Source organism: Nicotiana tabacum, chromosome 17, assembly GCF_000715075.1.
Source record: "Nicotiana tabacum cultivar K326 chromosome 17, ASM71507v2, whole genome shotgun sequence".
Taxonomy (NCBI): domain Eukaryota; kingdom Viridiplantae; phylum Streptophyta; class Magnoliopsida; order Solanales; family Solanaceae; genus Nicotiana; species Nicotiana tabacum.
In genome coordinates, this window is record NC_134096.1 from 44,864,347 (window position 1) to 44,890,684 (window position 26,338).

The window sequence follows — 26,338 nt, forward strand, 5'->3', positions numbered from 1 at the left end:
TTTTCTGATTTTGAACAGTATTTTCGTTTAGATCTTTACATAAAAATGATTAAATTTTGATTACTTTTGAAACTGTGGCTATTTTTCAATTACCACACTTATAAATCTGGCTATTTTTTAATTTCACCCCAAACTGGTCTACACGGTGATCCGCCAACTCTGGCCCATGACTTTTCAAACGCCGTCGTTTCGGCGTTGCCGGGAATTTCTTTCGGTTACTACCAAGAAAATTCATACTACGAATCAAACAGACAGAAACCAAATATGACTTGTATTTGTCAACTGAAAAAGTAGAATGATGAACAAGAAAGGTCTGGCCATTCTTATGCGTACCCAAATGCGGCCTCTTTCACCTGTCTCTGTAAGCTTTACTTCACTCTCCTCCACTTTTATCACACAATTTTCGCGAATTAGTTCCTGTTTTTTTTTCCTAGTTGGATTTGATTCAATTCATCATTTTTATGGTGTTTTTTTTATTTAATCTTTTTCTTTGGTATTGAATATAAAGCAGAGCAAATTGAATCAAATGCAAGTCTCTCAACCGGAAGGTTATAAAGTTTCTTCTTCTCCGGATGCTTCACTTCTTCCAGAAAGGTCTTTAATACATTTATCTGTTTGTTTACTCAACTTTAAACCCGCCCCTCCCCCGAAAAAAAAAGAGAGAAATTTATCCAGTAGAAAACAATCTTTATTGTATCTTGAATTGATTGTATATATGATAAGCACCTATTTCATCTCTATGTTTTCTGGAGTCCTTTGGTCTAAATTGTTTGTTAATGTCAGGATCAAGCTTTCCTTGTAAATAGTTAATGATTTAAATTCTATGCATTAACGGCATATTGCCTTATCAGTGTCTAACAGGTTACATAACTTCTTTTTTGGGAAATCTCCCTTTGTCCCATTTATGTGATGGTGTTTGACTACGGTCGTGTGTTTAAGAAAGAAAGAAAAACTTTTGAAACTTAAGGTCTAAAACAAGCCATAGGCATTTGTGTGGCCGTAAATCATCTCATCAAGGGTAAAATAGGAAGTTTAAAGTTAAGTTTTTTCTAAATATAGAAGTGTGTCATACTTTTTGGGACAAATTAAAAGGAAAGTGTGACACATAAAATGGGTACTGAGGGAGTAAGAGTTTCCTGTAGTTGGTATTAAGTGGCTGAATAGAGAAAATGTCAGTGTAAATTAAACCCATCAAATTTATGGTCGGAATAGTCAGATTCTCAGAGATATAAAAAAGGAAAAAGGAAGACTTGTAACTTATTATCGTCAATGTTGCTGCCGGAATTAATTATAATGGTTCAACTTTCAGAGAGTTCACCCAAGTACGGGAGTCAATGCACTCAGCTATGTCGACAAACAAGACAGAAATTGTAGACGTTGCTCTAGATGACTTCTCAGAGGTGATTTCCACCACAGCACGAAATAATCAGTTATTTCTACTGATACTTTGTTAGTTGTCAAGTTAGTAATTGTTGAACGTTAACTTTGCAGGGATACTTTTTCCTTTCCCCAGAAAATCGTCATAAGATACTTCTTTCACTAGCCAAAGAGTATGATCTCAATCGGACCCAAGTTCGCGAGTTAATGAAGCAGCACCTTGATCTTCAGCTCCCAAGCGGTGGGTCTTGTTTTCATTCTTATGAGTGTGTCTTCTTCGTTACTTTTATTTTGTTAGTTGGGTTTAGAAGTTTAGAGCTTTGGCAGATAAGGCTGAAGATAGTGGTGATCATGAAGAGGAAGGATCTTTATCTGCTTTCTACCGGATTGAGCGGAATTTGAGGCAGGCTCTCAAGCCTATGCATGAAGTTCTTTTCGAGCGGCTCAATACACATCCTGGGGGATTGAAGTTCTTGTCTGATATTCGAGCTGATATTCTTCGTATTCTCGAGTAATGTTATGTCCCAAATGAAGTGATCTGTCTTTGCTTTTTATGGGCAAACACTGTCTTGATTATAAGACAGTGAAAATCTACAGATTCATTGGAAATTTGTTTTTAATTTTCTGTAATACTTATACCTATGAAACAGGGACTTCATAAATGGTTATTCAATGAATTTGCAGAGACGTAAATATAGCATCTCTGCGAGCATTAGACTCCCACTTAAAGGAGAAACTGATTACATGGCTCAGTCCTGCTAATTTGGAGCTTCACAATATTACATGGGATGATCCTGCGTCTTTGTTGGAAAAAATTGTTGCATATGAGGTACTTTTTTTTTCTTCCTTCTTTGCCTTTCATGTATTATATTCTGTCATTACATTTTTGTATAAATTTTTCTTGTGCTTAGGCTGTGCATCCAATAAGCAATCTTATAGATCTGAAAAGAAGGCTGGGAATAGGTCGCCGCTGCTTTGGGTACTTCCATCCAGCAATACCTGGTTAGCAATCCCTTTCTTGGTTAAGGAGTTGAACTCTACTCACTTTTCTGTTTACTATTGTTCACAGTGTTTGTGAATAAAAATCTCATTCAGTAGTCTATGTGGAAGAACATTTTCCTCTTCCTGGTAAACAAGTTTTCAAGGTTGTTTCCCATGTGTTTCATAATTGGAATGACACTTTATGAGAGTGAACATGCTGCAATTACTAGATCAAGGCTTTGCATCCTCTCTTAAGAGAATATTCAGCATATGATCTTGTTGTTGGTCATGCTGATCAAAATTAATCAGGTGGAGATTTATGCATCACTTTCTAAAGCAGAGCATAGGAGGTGCACTATTTCTAGAACCTGAAGTGTAGATTTTATAGTATCTAAAATTGGGAGAGTTGGCCTTAAGGCGGTCTGTTGAATGTTTATATGTCAACCTGTCCTTATTACTCAAAAGTTCGGATGAATTTTACTTGTGCAGTACAAGATACATACAGAAAATCAACTTTCTTATAAAAGTAAGACTAGCATCACGAAGGCTTTTATGATTAGATCCAGAAGTACTAGAATGTTTGTCTTAGTTCGAGAAATTACTGGAGTTTTGTCTTCATATAGGGTTCAACATTTCTCATGGCTTGGCTGGCTGAAGCATTGCTTAAATCGGATCTCGTCATAATTGTCTATCCTTGCTAACATAGCATCTTGTTACTTCTCATTCTGCTAATTAACCGTATCAAGCCTAATGTTTGATTCTTTTTTTCAGGTGAACCACTTATTTTTATTGAGGTTGCACTTATGAAGGATGTGGCGGCGACCATACAGGTGAAAAAGTCTCGAATTACTCTAGTTTAACTTTGTTGCTGCTCGCTGCCATTAACAACTCTCTAATCATTGCAGGAGGTCTTGTGGGATTATCCTCCAATTTCTGAACATGAGGCTTCTTGTGCAATTTTTTACTCTATTTCATCAACTCAGGTATGTTGACATCTTTCTTAAGTTTGAAGAGCTCTATATTTCTCTAAGTTGCTCGGACTCTTCACTTTCGGTGTTGCACCCATGTCGACAAGACGTGGGTGTGGGATCCGTATTGGAGGTCAACCGATTTTGGGTACTTTGTCCAAATCGTCGGAGAAATTCGGGGCAAATACAATGATTTCTAAAATCAAAACAAAGGCTAGGGTGAAATTGAAGAAAATAAAATACGTTGTATATAGAAATTTCTATGTTTGTCCTTTCCTTTTATCTCCTTCTCGGATTCTCCTCTTAATTAATATTTTCTCCTTCTCGGAGTGCCTTGTAAGTTTTTTACATAATGTCTCATAATTTAGACATATTTTTATAACTTTATTTTTAGATATTTGAATTATTTTTAGATGAATCCTCCCGTATCCATACCTGGATCCGTACCCCCCGAATCTTAAAATTTAGATCATGAAGGATCCGAACTCTAGATCCGCACCCGTATCGGACACCCGCCCAGTGTGTGAGAAACTTAAATATTTCTAAGGTTGCGTTTGGATTAGAAAATGGTCGGGTTTTTTATTTGATTTTTGTTCGTTTGGTTTGATTAGAATTTGTGTTTGTTATTCAGGATAAAGTTCCCCGTAAAGCCCTTAGACATTTTCCAAGGTTTCTATATGGATGAAAGCAAATAGATTAAACCTGGTTACACATATGCTACCGAACTAATAATTCTTTTCTGTTGAAGGAAGAAAATTCTGGGTGGCAGAAAAAGAAAGAACAAAGGTGAAAGTGCAATTCTAAATCTTTTGGTCACTTTCTAGAAGCAGGGCCCGTATTCAGCCCAAAAGTACAATTGGAAGTGCTTTGGGATTCAACTTGTTTTTGGAAGCCAACTCCTACTTTGTTTCTGAAAACAACTTGTTTCCAAAGTTGGGTAGCAATTTTTGCAAACTGTAAATGTTGACTTATAAATGATGCAAGACCAGAAAATATGCAACTTACTTTTTCTTAGCAAGCAAAACTAGAATTTGTTGTCGTCGCTAAGGGAACTGATACATGCAACCTTTTGCACCTCTCGCTGCTGGGATGGAGAAAATTGTTTCCTCCTTTTAGAAAGATAGAGACATGTAGTTCCCTATTTATCCGGAAAATGAGAAGTATACTGTTCTTCAGTTCTGGTCTTTGAGTAAGAAAATTGTCTTTTTCTTTAGGCAGCATAATCAAATATATGATGCTCGCTGGAAGAGGAAAAGGAAGTATAAGAATTCTACTTTAACTGTTAAATGCAATTTCTACACACATCTGACTGAGATCTTCAGGAGAGCATCTTTTCTTTCATTTGCACCATTTGAGGAAGAGAACCTCGACTTCAATCTACTCTTGGCACTTTGATTATTTCTACATTCTTTGTTCACTGAGAAAAATGAACAGTGATTTAAACTGATTTAGTATTGGCATGCCCAATTTCCTATTTTCTTCTTCCTCATATTCTTGCTATTGTTTTGATCCTTCGTCTAAGAGAGTATTTTATTCTTTTAAACATGCAGCCTGGCTTATCAGGAGTCAACCTGGGGAAGTTTCTTATCAAACGTGTGGTTGATGTGGTGAAAAATGATATGCCCAATGTCTCTGTAAGTTATGGTATTTTCATCAAATGGTCTGGGTTTTTGAGCGACTACTATGTAAACTTCCACTGTGAGTTGGAGTTAAAATGTTGAAAAGCGGATGTGTTTGTAGAACTCTTTAAATTACTTCTACCAATTCTGTCTTCTTGAGGTGCAAGTTCCAAACCCTGCAAGGGGAATACAATTTTAGTGGAATTGCTAATTTAGAGAATATAGATAATTTTCTGTGAAGGTATTTGGCATGAAGAGTTTAAATGAGCTGTGAAGACTTTGTTATGTATTGATCTTTGTGTTTAGCAATTAATTTCATATTAAGGGATAGTCTACTACTAGTGCTTTCAATGAAATATTCTGCAGCTATGTCTTGGATGAACTGCTTGTTTCTTCGAGGAAGCTTTTGTTTGTAAACCAGACAAACTCAAGTCTTTACTTCTGGCATCTTCAATGGTGTTTAACTTGTCCTACTTTAACAAGATCCAGTCCTCAACTTCCACAGCACTTCAGTCTATAACTTTAAATGTTAAATTTATATGGATGAATTTCTGGTGTTTTTAGGTTTCATAATGAAACTTTTAGTTCTTTGCTGCACCATTTCTCACATGTAAGGTTTCCTGTGAAAATGATATACAGAACTGGTCTACAGGTATTCGCTACTCTTAGTCCTATCCCTGGTTATAGGCAATGGCTCTTATCAAAGTTGGCTTCATCAGAGATGTCTGGTTCTGCCTTCAAAGAAAATTTGCTTAGACCAGAAGAAGAAAAAGCACTTATGGATGCATCAGGGTAAGTGTGTGTTTTATAGCATTTTCTGGCTTGAGAATGTAGAGAGGAATATTAATTTTAATTCTGGGAACCAACGGCATGGGATTTATCGCTCTCCTATTTAGTAAAATCAACAACAACAACAACCCAGTGGAATCCCACAAGTGGGGTCTGGGGAGGGTAGTGTGTACGCAGACCTTACCTCTACTCCTGGAACGGACTTTGCATGGTCCAATCATTGCGATCGTACACCATGCTGACAGTTACCCAGGAAACAGGGTAGAACACATTCCCGAAAATCCAAGCAACAGAATGTGTTCTACCCTGTTTCCTGGGTAACTGTCAGCATGGTGTACGATCGCAATGATTGGACCATGCAAAGTCCGTTCCAGGATAATTCATTCATAAAATTAAGTGGAGCATATTACTATTGCATATTTTTCTTCAGACAGAGAACAAATATAAAAGGAGTAACTTCATATCTAGTAGATACTTCATTCTAAAATATAGCAAACTTTCTTCAAAGTTAAAACACATTTGTGCTTTTGTTGTTCCCTGAGATTGTTGTCGTAACTTATCAAGTAACAATTTTCTGTTCTCCTAATGATCTATCTTTTCTTGCAGAGGTTCTGATATGGGAAGCAGTGGTACTGAAGTAATGTGGAATTTATTGACATCAAAGAACCATGAGTGGACCAATTCACCTAATCTGGTATCTGCGTTGAGAACCCCTATGATGCGACTTTGTGCCAGGTATGCTAAAGCTAAATATTGGAAGCTTTAGAAATCCTCCATTTAGACATGAGTTGTCTTCCTTGCTTGTTTGGTTTCCTGGTGGTGATATTAAGGCAATGTGATTGTAAAAACTTTCTCCTTCAAACAAGATGTTTCTTTTATGTCAAGATTATCTGTTTCACAGTGATTAAAAGTCTGTTGCATTTATGGCTGTACAGCTGTATAGTGTGAAGTTGACATGCATTTCTATCATGTGAAAGTTTACGGTATTGAGATAATATCATACATTGAGTTTCCACGGTTTCGACAAGGTGGGTTGCTCTGATGGTAAGCACCCTCCACTTCCAACCAAGAGGTTGTGAGTTCGAGTCACCCCAAGAGCAAGGTGGGGAGTTCTTGGAGGGAAGGATGCTGAGGGTCATTTGGAAACAGCCTCTCTACCCCAGGGTAGGGGTAAGGTCTACGTACACACTACCCTCCCCAGACCCCACTAGTGGGATTATACTGGGTTGTTGTTGTTGTTGTTGTTGTTGTTGTTGAGTTTCCATATTGTTACTTCTTCGATTGGAACAGGTACCTATTGAAAGAAAAGAAGAGAGGAAAAGCTCTAGATTCGGTTGCAAATTTCCACTTACAAAATGGAGCGGTATGCCAAGCGGTCCATGTTCTGCAAATTCACTTTCTACTTTGGTTTCTTCTCTGTGAATAAAATTTTTAGGTGCTTGAATAAAAAAAGAAACCACTTTTTGCTTAATATTAAAGTTAAGAGCCAACAAGAGAGAAGACTTTTAACTACTATCCAAAGGATAAACCAAATGGATTTTGTTTATTCCTCTCTAAACTACTGCTGGGAAGGGTCAGTAACTTCTTTCACATGATTTTCATTGAGACAGTTATCAGAATTCCTCTCTGATTATGTATTAGGATAGAGGACTAATTTATAAATACTATCTGAATTTTAAACTTTTCCTTGACATTCAGCTTTTCCGAGATCCCGAGAACCCATTTTCACCTGAACATTTGTGGAAAGAAAATTTCCATGTAAAGAATGTCTATGCTTGGGACCTTGGGACAAAATCTAAATGAATGCACTAATAAGTAATGCTCTACTAAGTTGAAGCTTTAATAGACCAAACACAACAACATTTGTCTGCATGCAATCTTGAGGTGTTTTGCAAGCATAAGAACTGAAACAGTGAAACCTAATTATGACAAGAGAGAAACATCCGAAGGGCATTACTTTGTTGGATTATTAGAACTTGCTGAGTACGTGGGCTTCTATGTCTAGTATAAGGATTGCTGATAACCAGATGTGTATGCATGTTAGTATCAGGAATTAGCTAGAGCTCACAAAACCAAATCTGTGCAAACTGACTTCTTTTCCATTCAAATCCTATAATAGGATTAAGATTCGATATGTTGTTCTTTTTTAGAAGTTTGCATGCATATTTTTGTTTAAATTGCTTTCTAGTTTTCTTTTCCTATATATTATTGGATAATCATCCTGCTCTGTTGAAGTGGATGTTACTATATATGCCTGAGATGTGGATCTATTCTTTTTCCCTTTTTGTGCATGGAGTGAGAAAAGCTCAGCAGAGTCCCTCTGCATTAGTATTCTCAGTATTCCTCCCTTTTATAACTTAGAATATCAATTTTAGATGATTGGAAGGCTAAACTGGATGGCTGATCGGTCACAAAAGGGCCTTGCTCAAAGTGAAGGCATAATGGTAAATTACATCTACAGGTATTATGTTGCCCTGAACAATCTTTTTCTTTCAATTCTACAGTCTGCGGTTTGTGATGTTAAAACACATTCTGTGTTTAGACATCTGATTATCAATCTTTGAGTGCATTATTTCTGTTATTCCAGCTTGACAAGCATTTTCCTGAATACTGATTAACATGAATGATTCAACTATTCTTGGAACAGTGACTTACTGAAACTGTACTGGTTTATGATTGGAACCTGAAATGACTAGGTAATTAAGATATTGATAGAAAAGCATTTCAGGTTGGACAACATTGAAGATACTGCTCAGTCATATATGAATGAAGGGCACATCGAAGCTTCTTCTGATTTCAGAAGCTACACTGAGGTATGTTATTTCCCTAAAGCTGCTACTGAGATGTAGAACTCAGATAGATAGCTATCTCTCTAACACGAGGCTATTTTTCTGCCACAGAATGAATTGAAGGAGTAAATCAGAAGGATTAGGAGAAAATCTTGACACTGTTAAGTATAATATGAAAGATTTATACAGGTTTGAAATGTCCGGATCACAGATTCAATTGTTCTATATAAATGGTACTCTGTAGTATGTATCAGTTTAGGTAAAGCTATTAGTGGTTAATCGTCCTCTTAATCCTTTCCTAGAAAGGTGGCCTAGTGCCTTTTTTTCTTCTGGAGGGACAGGTGTTTTGTGCTTGATTAGAAAGTGTGATCTTAGGCAAAAAAACGCTATGTGATTTCTTCCCAACCGCCTAAGTCTTAGTTGATAGAGCTACTCGGTGCATGTGCTTGTAGGAGTTAGCAGGTACCCAATGAAATAATTGAGATTTACGCAAGCTGGCACGGATACCATCATTTGTAAAAAGAAAGTGTCATCCTAGATGGTCACTACTCGATATTATCTGTTACTTCCAATGTGTCATCTTATGCTTTGTTCTGTAAAACATGAAACTCCAACTGTGTCATTATTTGTTGCTATAGGATTGCTCATCCAGTCACCAATATCTTGTTTATCAGCTGGCTTTCTTCACGATGGTTGAGATGTTTTGGTTTCTTTTGAGCAGTTATCTTAATTTTCACTCTCAAATTTATAATCTTTCCTTGTGATTGAAAAGAGAGCAGATTATCTTGTCAAACCTGGGGATCTCAATCCAGCGATGCATTTGGAAATGTTATGGAGAACAGCTAATCATAATGAAAGAAGTAAAATTGAAAACACAGTATTCTCTAATATATACTGCGACACATGGTCATTTTAATTTTTGATTTTTGTAGGAAGAAGTAAACATAAAAAGTCTATATTTTGCGGATCCAAAAAAAAAAGAAGTTTAACAGCTTATTCTAATGGGATAATACATACTCCCTTTGTTCCATTTTATGTGGTCGCATTTGACTGGGCAAGAGTTTAACCCCGCTCCGTTAGAGTTTAGGGGGACGGGGAATGGGGGTAAAGGGATGTGGGACGGGACCCCGTTTGGTGCCAGCAGCCCGGTCCGGTTATTGCTTCGTTGTGGTCCGGTCTTGGTCCGGCAGCTCGTCGTTTTTGAAAAACATTTATAGTTGTTGGTCAACAGCTAAATTTCCAAAAATAGCCGTTGGCAACAACAAAAAATGGCTATATTTGGCCCCAACCCCCCAAAACACCACTTATCCCCTGAATTTTTTATTTTTTAACCCTCAAATTTATTAAATTATATTTTGGCCCTAATTTTAACTATATATACCTTCATTCTTATTCAATTTTCCCCACAAATCTCTCTCTCTCTCTCTCTCTTTTATATATATATATATATATATATATATATATATATATATATATATATATTATTCTCTCTATTTTCTCACAATTTTAAGTTTCAAGTATTTGGGCAAATATTTGGAGCAAGTTTCAAGCTTTAAATTAATTCGTCAAGTATTTGGAGCAAGAATTTAGGTAAATTCTTTAAGTTTTAATATTTAATCACGGCGCAGTCGTTTCATCTCTTAATTTTCGTATATAAATTATGGCTGATAAAAACGTATTTGGCATATACCCAACCCATTTTATAATTTAAAAAATAGTAAAGGTGCCACCACCAGTAGTAATTCTAATTCTCTTTCTAAAACTAGAAACATATAGAGGATATGACTCATGTTGATGAAACTTCCTTTAGCCAACCCCCAATTTTTATGATATTAATTCGGAGGAGCCACTAGAGCATAAAAATTTAGCAAGACAATTTGTCAAGGATTTTGGTATTAATAAGGAAGAAGAAAATGAAGAAGATGAATTAAAAGAAACACCCACTAGTCTAGTATCAGAAGCTCCAACTCAGATTCAATCCCGGTTTGGAGCTTTACCTCTCATTATATCTCCTGTTAGGGGTAAGGTTAAGGCAACACGTCAGAGAATATCACTTGTATGAAATTTGTTTGATATCAATAAAGAAACCTTAGTTGCTACTTGTAAAAAAATTTAAATCATCATTTACACATAGACCAGTGGAAAATTAGGTGGACCGAGGGTTTAAGGAAACACTTAAAAACTAAACATAAAGTTTTATGGATACAAGTTCAAATAGATGCAGGGAAAATACCGGATCCTAGCAGTAGTTCTTGCGCTCCTATTGGATCTGGCGAGGGTTCTAATTATATCCAACAATACTTTAACCCTAGTATTAACGGTATACAACGTTCCTATAATAATGACACACATCGCGAAAATATAGCAAATTTGTCGCTATATGTGGCTCACCTTTCACTTTTGCTTCTCACCCAGCTTTTGTGCATTATGTACAAGACTCATATAATCTAGCTTTTTAAGGTTTTTTGTAAAACACAATTAGAAATGATGTGCTTAAATTTCAAAGTGACGTTCTTCAGTATATATGTTATGTATTTTACCACTTAGATTGTAAAGCATCTATCATTTCTGATATAGGTCATAGTCTTAATGACTAATTATTTAACTGTTATATGTCATTAGATTGATCATAACTGAAACATGCAAAAACGTAATATTGCTTATAAATTTATTGATTCAAAATAACTAGGGCATATGTGGCATTTACTGTTCTAGAAATTGTTCAATTCTATGGTCTATTTGACAAAGTTTTAACTTTCACATTAGTTATTGCTTCTGCTTACACCACTACAAAGAATAGTTTAAAAGTTAGAATTTGCCCACTTAATAATTCAATTTTTCATGTTAAATGTGCATGTCATATTTTTAATTTAGTTATAAAATATGGTATTGATTTATTTTTTATTCTTGTGCTAAAATACAATATGCTTGTTTCTATATTTTTCGTGCTAGTAAAGCGAGTAGAATTTGTGAATTTAAGGATCAATGTGCATATGCTGAACTTCTATGTAAAAACGTTCCAAATTTTTTTTTGCTTATGTCTATACAAATGGTATTTAATGCACATAATACTAACCCTACTGATCAAATTGTCGAGTCTGATTGGGATGAAATTCATGAGCTTACTAAATCTTTAAAGAGATTTTATTATGCTATAAAATAATTTTTTGGTGTATATTATCCTTTTGTAACACAAATTTATAGTATATTTATGAAATTTCAGTTGTATTTGCTAAGAAAAAAAAATAATGACTATACATCGGCCGTCAAAGAAATGGTTTTGAAATTTAAAAAGTATTTTTCCCTATTCCCTCTAGTTTGTTTAATTTTGAATATACTTAACCCATCTTTAAAATTAAAGTGCAAAGGGACTTGTTTGTAAAATTAATGAGAATTTAGAAATTTCAGAAACTGAAAATCCAACAGCTCGAGATGGAGGGGCGTGGCAAGACATTTCTAACTCTTTCAAGAATGGCTCGAGATGTATTGGCTATTCAAGCATCATTAGTAGATTCAAAAAGTGCTTTTAGCATGAAAAAATTTCAAATCAAAGACCACAACCATTCATTAGCAGAGGACAACCTAGAGTTTTTTGTCTTATTTAGAGACTGAATTTATCCCGAAGAAGAAATCTTGGTTTACAAAAATTAACCATCAAAGAAGAAGGATACAGTGAGATACTTTGCACTACAAGCAATGACGACATGGAGCTCATGGAACATCAAGCGACATTGCCAATTTCAGAGGAGATTCTCACTTTTATTATACGACAGTTAGAAAGAAGTTATATAGGAGAGTACATATACTAGCACGATAATTTTTAATTAGCTACTTAGAGGTTTAGTTCAAATAAAAATATTCCCAGAAGATGACTGTGTAGATTAGGTGCTTATTCTTTAGATGCTCTTCAAGAGACTTGTATTTGTGTGTGAAATTTTAAAATTTCTATTAAATTTAGCCTTGACTTTTTTTTATGAATTGTTTTACTTAGTTACTTCATACCTTGGAATTATATTAAATAAGTTACAAGTCTTTTATATTTACTAAAGTATTTTGCTACAAATTTTTTAATATTTTATAATTTTTTACTTAGCTTCTTTATAATTTATTAAGTTTAAGTTTGTTGAAAAACTAGTCATTGTCAACTTAAAAAACCTAACCGTTGTTAATTTTAAAAACTCTTTATAATTTTAAGTGCTTTAATATTTAAATTAATAAAAATCTAAAAAGAAACCACTAAGGGCCTGTGTTCTGTTATGTTCCGTCCCCTCCTGTTAGTTGGTGGAATGGTCAGGCCTAACGGGTCTCATTTATTCCGGTTGGGATAGGGCCTGGTCTCTTTTATTCGTTTAAGTTTTCGTCCCGCCTGGTCTGCTAAAATCGTCCCGTCTTGTTCTGTTTTGCCCTGTCCCGCTAAAATCATTCCGTTCTATCCTGTCCCGTCCCGTCCCGATGGACATCCTTAAGAAAAATAGAAAGAGTTTTGGAACTTGCAAGAATTTGAAACAAGTTATACGCATTTGTATGGTTAGAAATGAAATCATTAAATGTGAATGAGAATTACAAAAAAAGAAGAAGTTATTTCTAAATATATAATGTGTCATTATTTTTGGGACAAACTAACGAAGAAAATACTTCATGTAAATTGGATTTAACGAGTAAATCGTATTATGCGCAAAGCTGGAAGTAGGAGCCACCAAGTAATTCACATGCATTCAAGAATACATGCTTATTGTACTTTTGACCCTATTGTAATTTTACTTTGTAGCAATAGCAGAAGTTACTCAGATGTGCTACAGTTTCAGTAATAGACTTGGAAATGTCATTATTTTGCTACTCCCTCCGTTCACTTTTAATTGATATGTTTTGACTTTTCACGTCCTTTAAGAAATAATAAATGAAGTACATAATTTACCATGATATCCATATTAATTGATGCATATTTTATTGAATTTGAGAAAATGATTTGAAATGAGTAATAAATACTATGTGCATAACAAAATTATTTTTTTGTCATTCTCTTGATATGCGTAAAGTAACAAGTAAAAATAAAAATCTATTTTTAATATACTTGTTAAATAAAAGTGAACGGAGGGAGTATTATCTTGGAAGTTAGAAAAGCTGCTTTTCTGTTTCTTTTAAATTTCTAATCCGCATTAACTGAGTTGTTGGAGGAAAATATATTTTGGTTCAAACGCGTTCCAGTGAATTCAATGTAGTTGATGTACCTAGATTTTAATGCCTCAGCCCTCGAGGATTCACCCATCATATTCTCGCAGTGACGGATTAGTGACATAGTAATTAATTTTATTTTTAAGTTGGGCACAAAACAATTGTGCTAATAGTTAATTACAGACGAAATTCTTATTTATGGCTATACTCCCTCCGTTCGCTTTTACTTGTTCAGTATTCTAAAAATAGATTTTCACTTTTACTTGTCACTTTTAGCATATCAAGAGAAGACAATTTCTTTTTTCCTGTTATACCCACAATATTAATTACTCATTTCAAATCATTTTTTCAAATTCATTAAAAATATGCATCAATTAATATGGATATCATGATAAATTATGTACTTCATTTATTATTTCTTAAGGGACGTGTAAAGTTCATAGTGGACAAGTAAAAGTGAACGGAGGGAGTATATGTTATCCACGGGCTGAAGTTTGTCACTAATTCAATTTAGCAATGAATTTTAGTACTCCTTAGTAAAATCCGTCGCTAGATTCATTTTGATTTTAGTATGTCGTGCCTTCTCTCAACGAGCCCCTAAAATTTCTTCGTAATGATTTGATGTGATATTTGAATTAAGTGACACCTTGTAAAATTTTCACTTCAATCATTATGTCCGTTAACATAACTTGTCTTTTTTGTTTTTTCCCTCTTTTTTTTACTTTCTGTTTTCGGTTTGTAAGTGTGTTGGTTAACTTCAGTTGCAAGCACGGGTGGTTGCATAGTGTAGGCATGCATACACTGCTTTCGGTAAAAATAAATATGCATAATATGTCATCACAATTTAATCTAAGCTCATACAGATTAAATAAATAGTTGGCGCGGTAATAATTAGTTGATTTAAAATCCTCCATACAGTAGAGTTAATATTGTCTATAACTATCATCTGATACAGAATGAGTATTCTTCCTAGTCCCTAGCTTTCACAAAGAGGGAATCATGTTCTTATCTTTTCTTGTTCTTTCGTGTTGTGAAGGTAGTAAGTAAGTTCCTTATATCTTCTTCGTTCTGGTAAAGAAAGCTCGCAATTAACGATGTCCTTATAAAGGAATACTAACAACCAAAATGTAACAGTGAAAATAGGAATATATGAGGCATTTTGAATTAGTCTAATTAATATTTTAACATCACGCTAACATTTAAGCAAATTAGTGGGCTTGTTCCTCATGCCTAACATAAACAAATAAGTATTTACATTTTAAAAAAAAAGGAATATATATATATATATATATATATATATATATATATATATATATATATATATATGAAATTCTAACGGATATATTAATACTGTTTCTAAAGAAAATAACATCATACAAAAAATTGGATAATTGAAGTAGTTTAATGAAAGACGTAGTAGAACCAAAAACATGTATTCCTTTTAAGTGATCAATTAGCAAAAAAAATAGACTCATTAAGTTTTTTTATGTTCCCCTTTGTCAAGAATATTCAAGACTATATAAAGAGTAAAAGAGACAACCGCTTATTCTTTCGTGGAACATTAGAGTTTGTTTCTTTAAATAATAACATAATTGATAATGAGTCTGTGTGTTAGAGTGATCATGCTATGCCATTATGGATATTGTTATTCCGATGACTTGTAAATATATAGTAACTCGGCTGAACGGCTTTTTAACTACTTGTAGCAGCCTCATCTGTGATGATATACATGTTATTGCTATTATTAGTATGAATTTATACTTTAAATTCCTCACCGTATTTTGTAACTGTAATTTGTACTTGTCATAAAAGATTTGAATAATTAGAATCATCACGAACAACTTTGTGATCAAACCCTCCTTCTTGGTGGAAAAAATCAATATATTTGACGTTTACACTGAATCAATGAACAAATGATGTCATTAACGGGTGTCTTCTACATATGGTGGTTATTTTAATATACATTATTTTAATGGTGGTTATTTTATCCCAATATTTTACTTAAGCATGATTAAGAGTTGAAGGAATTTCAATTGATGGAGTTTTAGAGATTGGAACCTACTACTATCGGAAAAAGGCAAATTAATATGCATGGGGTAGTTCTCGTTTTGAAGTGATTGTGAAGTGCCACATGTAAAATAACAACTTTATGCCTCATTTTTGTGGGGTCTCATTTTTTGTTACACCTAATAAATTATGTATAAGTTTAAAAAAAAATTCTGTAAATTGAAAATGTTTGATTTCTTTCTTTATAATAAATATAAAGAAAAAGGATTTGCATTTATTATGATTTCTACCAAGGAAAATAAATATCGAACCTGGATTTCGTAAGAAACATGTGATATATAGGAAGCAATAATTTGATGTGAATGTTGATAATGAAATCTCAAAATCTTTAGAAGAGTCCTTTAGAGTTGATTACTTTTATACATAATAGACAAGGCAAAGTAAGGGTTTATACTTTATATATACTGCTTTTTAGATACTCGAAGTAGTTTTGTATACGGTCAAAATCGAGTTTTGCCCTTCATATGATTAATCGAGATTGGAACATGATGGTTCAAGGTTCATCATTGTAATATCGAGCCATGGTACGAAGAACATGTTGTAGAACTCGAGACCCAGAGACCGATCAAGATCGAGGTCGGTCAAGATCGAGCTCGAAGAATCAGAGACCGATCAAGATCGAGATCGAGATCGAGATCGACCAAGATCGAAATCGGCCAGGATCAAGATCGAGCCAAGAAATAAAAAGCCGTTACAGCCGCAATTAGGGGGAGAATCTCGGCGGAAATCACAACACGTATCAAGAAGAGGCCCATTAATTAGCCCATCATGAGAGCCCTTACTATGTTTAGAATTGTATCAAGAGTAGAACTCCCATACTATATAAATGGGGTATGATCATTTGTAAAGGGGGCTCAGACAGTAAAAAAGCAATATAATACTCTTTTCTCAAGGTTCTCAATACTCTGTTACTCTACTTATATTTCCTTTGTTGTTTCATTTGGTTCGAGGGCCCAAGCTACATATCTCGTTTGGTTTGCTTTTATTTTTTTTACTGTCAATTTCAATACCAGTTCGCATATTTTCTCAATTTATGCCAAGTAAAATCATAGTACCTGGTGATGTTCGGCTATAATTCTATATTTTAGTATATTATTTATCGTATATTTAGGGCCTTTAATGCTAAACTATACTATATTTGTGCTTAATTGAGTCTATTTTATGTGTAGATACGTTGAAGACGAAATTGGAAGTAAAGTAGAGATTTTATGTATATTTTATATACTATAAAAATAAAATTATGATTATTTAATTAGGGGATAAAAGAAATCAAAAGAAGACAAAATAAAAAAATTCAAAAGAAAGGAAAAGAAAGAGACAAAAAACGTGAAAGAGAGAGACAAGAAACAAGGATGAAAGCTGAAGAAAATCTAAGGCAACATAAATTGAAAACGAAGCAGCAGTGTCTGGGGAGGCGAAGCAATTTTCTCGCGTTTGAGCACGCGACGCGCAGCCTGACGCGAGGTGCGTCGCGCGTTTTGCATGGCAGACACATGTTTCGGGTTTCAAACCTATTTTGTCTCCTATTTAGTTATGTACTGGGTTATTTTATTTAAATTTTTACCCAACACATATAAATAGTCATTAAACACCATTTTTAGGGAGGAGACCGAAATTGGACAGAGAGACCGACATTAGACCAGGGATTCGACCTGAGGAGGAAAGAACACACTAGGAACAAGACGGAGAATTCTTCTACGAGTTTTTCACTTCCTTCTTCTTATTTTCATTATTGGTTATGAATTCTAGTATTGTAGTTATGCATACTATTATGAATAGCTAATTTATTATCTAGGGTTTTGATGGAACCTATTGAAGGATGATTTTCTTGTTACGTTAATATAGATTTGCCGTAGTATTTTCTCTATTTGTTCGACTATATTATTCTTGTGATTGATTGAATGGCCTTCAATTAGCTGTGCCTATTTAGTATGTATTACTCGGGAGAGAGTGCATATTTAGGTAGTTGTTGAACAATATTACCCCTAAACGTATATAAGGGATCAATACAGAAGGTTTAAAGGTGAGATTAGGGATAACGAAACCTTGGTGCGATCTGAGTGAGATGCACTTAATGCCAGCTGTCACACCTCCTTTTTCCCGGGGGAATAGGAAAGAAAGGAGTTTTTCCAATTTAAGTGACATTATTCGAAATGGAATTATTTATTTAATCAGAGTCGCCACTTGGGATAATTTCTGGTGTCCCAAGTCACCGGTTTATTTGAAATCCCAAATCGAGAAAGTTTTGACTCCGAATTACGGTCCGCGAACACAAAAGACCGGGTAAAGAATTCTGTTAACCCGAGAGAAGGTGTGAGGCACTCTCGGATTCCGTGGTTTTAGCACGGTCGCTTTAATCATACCTGGCTTAATTAAATTATTGGCTATGCTTGTATATTACTGGTTGTGATGTGTCTATTATCACTTAATTAATTATTGTATTTTATTAATTGTGTTTACCAAGATGCGGTACGCACACAAGGTATTTCTTTGAAGTTAGATGTTAAACCAAGGTACAGAATGTACACATGGTCAAAACATAATTATTTTAAATTTTAAAAGAATCAAGACGAGAGAATGCACACATGATCCTCCAATTTAAATCTTAAAAGGCCTAAACTCCGGTTACTATCATAACAACTTAATTACTCTAATGTTATTCTTGACTATATCCAAAGATCCACACAACAACCCATTTATTTATCAAATTTGAGTCTTGACCCGAACCACTGTAACATTATGTGAAAGAGTTCATGCGCCTAATGACATCCTTTGTAACAAACGTATATTCATTATCTCATCTAAAATTATTTCCTTCTATTCCAATTACTAAATAAGCTATAGAGCAATATTCTATCCCAAACACATTAAATTAAATAGTTCCAATTTATTTTTAAGCAAATATCACAACCTAAAATACATGAAACAGAAAACTTCATAAAAACAGATAAATTATTCACAATGGCTACAAAAGGCATGATTAACACAAAGACATGAAAATGTTAAAGAATTTTAAGGAAAATATTTTTTCCATAATGTTTATCCAACAAATAAAATAGTGTAAATACAAATGGTAACATTGAAAAATGGACAAAACTTAGCAGTGGCAGAAATCACTCGGCACAAAATTTTTTATTTTTTTTATTTTTTTTTATATTTCAGTTTTCCATTTAACCTAAGGCCTACTCTATCAAATGGCTTGTGTATGTTTCATAAAATTCAACTTGTACTTATTTCATTGAACATCATAAACAGAAACTTAACCAACCATCTAAATAAGTAAACTTCCCTAAAATTCTTATTTAGATATTACAATAAAATAATACTTTATCTCTTAACAAGAGAAATATGTAATCCAGAACAATGAATTAATCACTTATTAGAGAAAAATTAAGGCATCTTCATGCTTAAAAACAAACAATAAAAATGAAACCAAAATACTCATTTAAACATTGACAAAAGTGTAATATTAACATAGAATAAAGTAAAGAACAAGAAAAAGAACCTTTATTGACAAAGTGAAAGAAAACAGAATCTTCCGAGCAAACAGAGTTTCAACAGGAAAATTACTAAACCACGACCAAAGAACTCCGAAGGACGACCTCGACTCGTCGCTGACTGATGAGGAGTAAGGATGATGAAGTATCTATCGGATTTTCTTCTTTTTCGGTGTTGCGGCTCTGTCCTTTTAGCATTTACTAGCTGCCATGTTGTTTTATTTTTCCCCTAAAAAAAGAATTCCTCCCCTCTCCCCCCTTTTGTGTCCTTTTATATATGAAAATGGGATTATGCATTCAGAGATATGAGGGTGAGATCGTGTGTGTGTATGTGATGTTGTGGGTGTGTGATCATGTGTGTGCGTGAAAGACTTGGGGACATGGGGGTTGGGACGTGAGTGAAATGGGGGAAGTGGGGAAGTTGGGAATTGGGTAAGATCTCTTTTTTATTATTATTATTAAAAATATGTTATTTTATTTACTTCTTTTATTTAAAGAAAAGGTAAGGTAAAATACATAAATAAAAATATGAACCCACTTCTTTTAGACTAAGAAAAATATAAGGAAATTAAATATTTGCATATAATTTAAATAATACTAAGAAAAGATACCATAGCATACTTATTTGAATTCTAATTAAAAGAAACCAAATATATTTTGTAAATTTTCTTTTCTCTTATAAATAGAAATAAACTTAGACCCTAAGAATGTGAATATTTTTTTTTTTAGTTTTTAATATTTATTTTTTCAAATAAAACCTATTAAGAGTAAGATAAAAGTTTAAAATATTAAGATTAGACCTAAAAGAAATATTTTACACTAAAATAGTATCGAATTTGGGTGCGGTCAAAAATTAGGTGTTCACAGCATGCCCCTCTTTGCTTGGAAACATAAAGAGTTTTCAGGCAAAGAAAATGAACAATGTGACTGATTTTTGACCTCACTATTTTTAAAAGGGAAAAGAAGTTAAAAGAAAAAGATGTACCGAGCCTTGATTTTAGGCAGCCTACATATCCCGGGTTATAAGGGAATCAGGTCACGTGTAGTTCAAGTGGAAGAAGAGTGATGGAGTATGCTTAGATGGAGAATCGAGCGAAGTTCCGTCGAGGTTCTGGTCCGCGGTTCCTACTATTACAACAAAATAAATAGAAAATTACATACTCTTAAAATCTAAGAGTTACAAAATTCCTATCTAAAAGTCATATGGAGTCTAGTCTTGATTTTTGAGTTGCTTCTCCCATTGACTTTAGACTGAAACTTGATGCTCTCGATGCAACAGACTATGAAATATTCTCACAAGCTTGTTTCTTGATCTGATGATGAGAAGATGGATCTTGAGACCCTATGTCTTCGCATGCATTATGTCGAAGTTGGTTGCGGCTGGTGTTGAGATCAAAGGTTCCACTTTCTTTTGGCAAGAGTTGGAATCTTTTTTTTGCACATCCAATCCGTGCTTTGCAGAAAAACCTGCAAGCCATCAGAAACAGACAAAACGAACAAAATATTTCTGCCCCATTTTTCACTAGGAAATATTTACTGAGTTATTGAAAACACATTAAACTATCTTTGCTATTGCAGAATAAAGAATTGAAAAAACAAATGGGTATCTTTTTCTTCTCTTTTTTTTTTTGAATAATAGGGATGTCGTACCCTATGTTAACCAGAAGGAAGGCAACCGGGGAATGTCGTACCCAGTGTTGACAATAAGATGAGGCTCGTGGCACTCTAGGATGCTACTAGGGAATGTCGTACCATATGTTTGCAATAAGAAATACAACCACGGGATGTAGTACCCTGTGTTGACAATACGATGAGGCTCATGGCACTCTAGGATGCTACTAGGGAATGTCGTACCCAATGTTAGCAATAAAATGATGCTCGTGGCACTCTAAGATGCTACTAGGGAATGTTGTACCCTATGTTGGCACTAAAATGTAACCAGGGGATGTAGTACCCTGTGTTTGGCAATAAGATGAGGTTCGTGGCTCTCTGAGATGCTACTAGGGAATGTCGTACCCTATGTTGGCACTAAAATGCAACCAGGGGATGTAGTACCCTGTGTTTGGCAGTAAGATGAGGCTCGTGGCACTCTGAGATGCTACTAGGAAATGTCGTACCCAATTTTAGCAATAAAATGAGGCTCGTGGCACTCTAAGATACTACTAGGGAATGGCGTACCCTATGTTAGCAGAAAGTAATGCAACCAGGGGATGTAGTACCCTGTGTTGAAGTTAGGGTATTGGTTCCCTAAAATGAAACTAAAAATAAAATGATTACATGTATATTGGAAGAAAATCAAGGATTTGAGAACTTCACTTGGTGGTGTTCGTCTTTTCATGAACTATTTCCTACAACTGTTTTGTTCCTGTTCTGAACAAAGAAAGATTTGTTAGTTTTAAAATGGTGGTCAGTTTGTGGCCTTGATTTCTTGGGCGACTTGACCTTGCGTCTATTACACTTGTTAGAAAAACTGGCTCCGTCGATGATTGTACAAGTTGCCGGGAGATTCTGTCTTTTCTTTCTAGAGATCTTCTTTCTCAACATCAAAACCTAACCATTTTGCGCCTATCACCATTTGTGTTCATGGTGCAAACAACCTTGCTTCCCAAAAATCTTTTAACTGAGTAACTTTTGTTGACCCTTGGAACATTGTTCAGTCCTTCCAGCCTTTTTCTCGTCAAGGAAAATCACAGATGGCTTTATGCCTTTTCCTATACGGTTTATGCCCAGCAATCTTTGCTTTATATAACAGGGAGACTGTACCTAATTTTGTGGCCTTTTCTTTGCTTTGCTTTGACAAAATTAGACTGAAAGGGACTCAAGAAAGTAATGCGAAAGAAAACAAGAAAGTGAACTAACAAGTTTTACAACTTAATCAAGAAGTGTCCCATTCAGGGAAAAATTAAAAATAAGAAAGGACTTATCTGGAGGATTCAATGAACATGACATGCACTTTGGACTGGATGCCCGATCCGTTTGAACCGTCTAATTCTCGAAATATGTTGTAAACTTCACTTTGAAACTGAGTTCTTTGTCTTAACCATGCTTGTGCTAAGATATATGAAGACCTAAATATTTAACTGAATTACAACTTTTGGAACCATTTTGATGGAACAACCATCGAAAATAAAATAAAACCATGCCCCAGTTTATTTGAATACTTGGGACATGTGGATTTTTGTTTTGGTGTGACCAAACCCCAGAGTGAGGCTGCCTACGTATCCTTTCGGAATCAGGTCGAATGTAGTTCAATGAACATGAACTTGTTTTGATGGTTTTTTTTTTGGTTCCAAAAGAGGGGAAAACAAAGAAATATAAACAAGGCTTCAAAGGGATAACTAGGGTTGACCAGTGTTTGGGTAGCGAGAATGATAGCCTTTCGTCATCCCAACATGAGAATGCTAAATATAAGAATGCCTCAATATAGCCATGTCATACATAGTATCTCTTGACCGCATCTGCGTTGACGGATATATCAGTCACCTTTCCTTCTATATCTACCAAATATAGAGCTCCTTTTAACAATACTTTCTTGACGAGGTAAGGACTTTACCAATTTGGTGCGAACGTTCCTTTTGCTTCTTCCTGGTGCGGAAAGATACGTTTCAAAACAAGTTGTCCTACCTCGAATTTTCTTGGGCGCACTTTCTTATTGTAAGCGCGTGCCATTCTTTGTTGGTATAACTGACCAAAACAAACTGCCGCCAAACGCTTTTCATCAATCAAATTCAACTGTTCCAATCGGGACTTCACCCATTCAGTGTCCTCAATCCCTGCTTCAATAATGATTTGGAGAGAGGGAATCTCAATTTCAGTAGGTATGACCGCTTCAGTTCCATAAACCAATAAGTAGGGCGTTGCGCCAATTGATGTACGGACAGTTGTCCGGTATCCCAAAAGAGCAAAAGGCAGTTTCTCGTGCCATTGTCTAGACCCTTGGATCATCTTCCTAAGAATCTTCTTGATGTTCTTATTTGCAGCTTCAACAGCTCCATTAGCTTTGGGACGGTAAGGAGTAGAATTGCGATGCTCAATTTTAAATTGTTCACATACCTCCTTCATCAGATGACTATTCAAATTAGCAGCATTATCTGTAATAATGGTTTTTGGAATACCGAAACGACAGATAATGTTGGAGTGAACAAAGTCTACTACTGCTTTCTTGGTAACTGCTTTCAATGTAATAGCTTCCACCCATTTGGTGAAGTAATCAATTGCAACTAAGATAAATCTGTGCCCATTTGAAGCTTTTGGCTCGATTGGGCCAATGACGTCCATTCCCCAAGCAACAAAAGGCCAATGAGCCGACATAGGATACAACTCTGAATTAGGCGAGTGAATCAAATCACTGTGAATCTGACACTGGTGGCACTTGCGAACAAAACGAAAGCAATCTCGTTCCATAGTAAGCCAATAATATCCTGCCCGAAGGATTTTCTTTGCTAGAACATATCCATTCATGTGCGGGCCACAAACTCCCGAATGCACCTCATTCATAATTATTTCAGCTTCTTTGGCATCCACACATCTCAACAAATTCAAATTCGGAGTTCTTTTGTATAGGATTTCCCCACTCAAAAAGAAACCATTAGAGAGTCGCCTAACAGTTCTCTTTTGATCCCTATTAGCATGTTCCGGATATTCTCTTGTTTTCAGAAACTGTTTAATATCACGATACCATGGTTCACCATCTGGTTCTGCTTCAATTGTATTGCAATAACCATGTTGATCCCGAATTTGAATTTCTAATGGGTCAATGTGAGTATTACCCGGATATGGAAGCATTGAGGCCAGGGTGGCCAAGGCATCAGCTAATTCATTGTGAAACCTGGGAATGTACCTGAATTCGATGGACTTGAACCTTTTGCTAAGATCCTCCACACATTGTCTATATGGAATGAGCTTGATGTCTCGAGTCTCCCAATCACCTTGAGCCTGCCGAATAAGCAAATCTGAATCTCCCATCACCAACAGTTCATGCACATTTAGATTTATTGCCATGTTCAGACCCATGATGCAAGCTTCATATTCTGCTGTATTGTTTGTAGAGAAAAAACAAAGTCGCGCCGTAGCAGGGTAATGTTGCCCAGTAGGTGATACCAGAATTGTCCCAATCCCTATGCCTTTGATGTTGACAGCCCCATTAAAGTATAGTTTCCAAATTTGACTGTCATCTTGGACTATTTCTTCAACTAAATTAACCTCTTAATCTGGGAAATATGTGTTCAAAGATTCATACTCATCATCAACCGGGTTTTCTGCCAGATGATCAGCCAAAGCTTGTGCCTTCATGGCAGTGCGAGTGACATAAGCAATATCAAACTCTGTGAGCAAGATTTGCCACTTTGCCAATTTGCCTATTGGCATCGGCTTCTAAAAGATGTACTTTAGGGGATCCATTCGGGATATGAGGTAAGTTGTATAGGCCAAAAGATAATGCCTAAGCTTCTGGGCGACCCAGGTTAAGGCGCAACATGTCCGTTCCAAAAGAGTGTATTTGGCCTCATAAGTGGTGAACTTTTTGCTCAAATAATATATTGCTTGTTCCCTTTTGCCTGTGGCATCATGTTGACCCAGAACACAACCAAAGGAACTATCCATTACTGACAGATATAAAAACAGAGGCCTATCAGGTTCCGGCGGGACCAAAACAGGGGGATTTAACAAATATTCCTTGATCTTATCAAAAGCTTCTTGGCATTCATCTGTCCACTTGATAGCGGCGTTCTTTTTCAACAACTTAAAAATAGGCTCACCTGTGGTTGTAAGCTGCGAGATGAACCTGCTAATGTAATTCAACCTCCCGAGTAAACTCATGACTTCTGTTTTGTTCTTCGGGGGAGGCAGCTCTCGAATGGTCTTTATCTTGGAGGGATCTAACTCAATGCCTCTTCGACTAACTATAAAACCCAAAAGCTTCCCAGAAGGAACTCCAAATGCACATTTGGTTGGATTGAGTTTGAGATTGTACCTTCGTAGCCTTTCAAAGAACTTTTTCAAGTCTTGCACATGGTAAGCTTGTGTTCTCGACTTAATGATCACATCATCAACGTACACTTCAATCTCTTTATGCATCATGTCATGGAATATGGTAGTCATGGCTCTCATGTAAGTTGCTCCTGCATTCTTCAAACCGAATGGCATGACCCTATAATAATAAGTTCCCCATGGAGTTGTGAAGGCGGTTTTTTCTGCATCTTCTTTATCCATCAGAATTTGGTGATATCCGGCATAACAATCCACAAAAGATTGGATTTCATGTTTAGCACAATTATCAACAAGGATATGAATGTTGGGTAAGGGAAAGTTGTACTTTGGACTTGCTTTGTTTAAATCCCTATAGTCAACACAAACTCTGATTTTCCTATCCTTCTTTGGCACTGACACAACATTTGCTAACCATGTAGTGTATCGGACGACCCTGATCACATTTGCACTTAGTTGCTTCGTGATTTCTTCTTTAATCTTATCACTCATGTCTGTCTTAAACTTCCTTTGTTTTTGCTGGATTGGTGGAAAATTAGAATGTGTGGGAAGCTTATGGACCACTAGATCGGCACTCAAACCCGGCATGTCATCATACGACCAAGCAAATACATCTCTGTACTCGAACAAAACTTGAATTATGGCATCTCTCATCTTTTGTTCAGTATGAATGCTTATTTTTGTTTCTCTGGTTTCTTCAGGACTTCCCAGGTTAATTGCCTCAGTTTCATTTAAGTTAGGCTTAGGCTTATTCTCAAATTGATCCAATTGCCTTTTCATTTCTCTAAAAGCCTCATCTTCGTCATACTCAACTTCTTGATTCATTATTTCGAGATTAGACAGCTTTTTAAGATCTGGGCATGAATTCCGTATGCATGTCATATATTTAAAGCCAACATTATCGAAACTGAAAATGATAAAAATATAACAAAAATTAGGAAATAAAAAGATAGAATTTTACTACGAAAATGGAACTTCATTTCATTGAATTTGAAAGGATAGAAGGGTTAACATCACAGCAAAGCAATTAAACTAAAATATCTGGATTACAACCCTTAAAATAATCCAAATACAGAAGAAATAACAAAACAGGC

General features: G+C 35.3%; 2 protein-coding genes across 4 annotated transcripts; one reads left to right on the forward strand and one right to left on the reverse strand.

The window, feature by feature from the left end:
* Positions 1 to 206: 206 nt before the first annotated feature.
* On the forward strand, positions 207 to 9,193 carry LOC107806620 (uncharacterized). 3 transcript variants are annotated; one of them, XM_016630806.2, is made up of 16 exons: positions 207 to 361; positions 512 to 594; positions 1,310 to 1,400; positions 1,492 to 1,618; positions 1,705 to 1,888; positions 2,062 to 2,206; positions 2,289 to 2,379; positions 3,130 to 3,188; positions 3,264 to 3,341; positions 4,877 to 4,960; positions 5,598 to 5,737; positions 6,341 to 6,469; positions 7,025 to 7,097; positions 8,110 to 8,195; positions 8,463 to 8,547; positions 8,635 to 9,193. In XM_016630806.2, exons 1-16 carry the CDS (start codon positions 296 to 298, stop codon positions 8,650 to 8,652), a joined length of 1,539 nt encoding a protein of 512 aa, XP_016486292.2. In that variant the 5' UTR covers positions 207 to 295; the 3' UTR covers positions 8,653 to 9,193. The 3 variants fall into 3 exon arrangements, 2 of the variants coding, with proteins under 2 accessions (XP_016486292.2, XP_016486291.2); XM_016630805.2 differs by having other exon boundaries at positions 232 to 361; positions 509 to 594; XR_012701173.1 differs by lacking the exon at positions 7,025 to 7,097 and having other exon boundaries at positions 231 to 361; positions 509 to 594.
* Positions 9,194 to 20,539: 11,346 nt separating this feature from the next.
* LOC142171813 (uncharacterized) lies at positions 20,540 to 24,272 on the reverse strand. The gene is made up of 2 exons (XM_075235517.1): positions 23,632 to 24,272; positions 20,540 to 20,726 (listed from the first exon to the last, which is right to left on the reverse strand). The coding sequence occupies exons 1-2, from the start codon at positions 24,270 to 24,272 to the stop codon at positions 20,540 to 20,542; spliced, it is 828 nt and encodes a 275-aa protein (XP_075091618.1).
* Between the last annotated feature and the right edge of the window lie 2,066 nt (positions 24,273 to 26,338).

Excerpts from the sequence above, each read along its gene's own strand:
- LOC142171813 (XM_075235517.1), bottom strand. The coding sequence starts at position 24,272 with ATGGGTCTGAACATGGCAATAAATCTAAATGTGCATGAACTGTTGGTG. Across the intron at positions 20,727-23,631 it reads TGCTTTCGTTTTGTTCGCAA|GTTTTTCTGCAAAGCACGGA; the intron begins GTGCCACCAGTG and ends GATGGCTTGCAG.
- LOC107806620 (XM_016630805.2), top strand. The coding sequence starts at position 296 with ATGATGAACAAGAAAGGTCTGGCCATTCTTATGCGTACCCAAATGCGG. Across the intron at positions 3,342-4,876 it reads ACTCTATTTCATCAACTCAG|CCTGGCTTATCAGGAGTCAA; the intron begins GTATGTTGACAT and ends TTAAACATGCAG. Across the intron at positions 4,961-5,597 it reads ATGATATGCCCAATGTCTCT|GTATTCGCTACTCTTAGTCC; the intron begins GTAAGTTATGGT and ends ACTGGTCTACAG.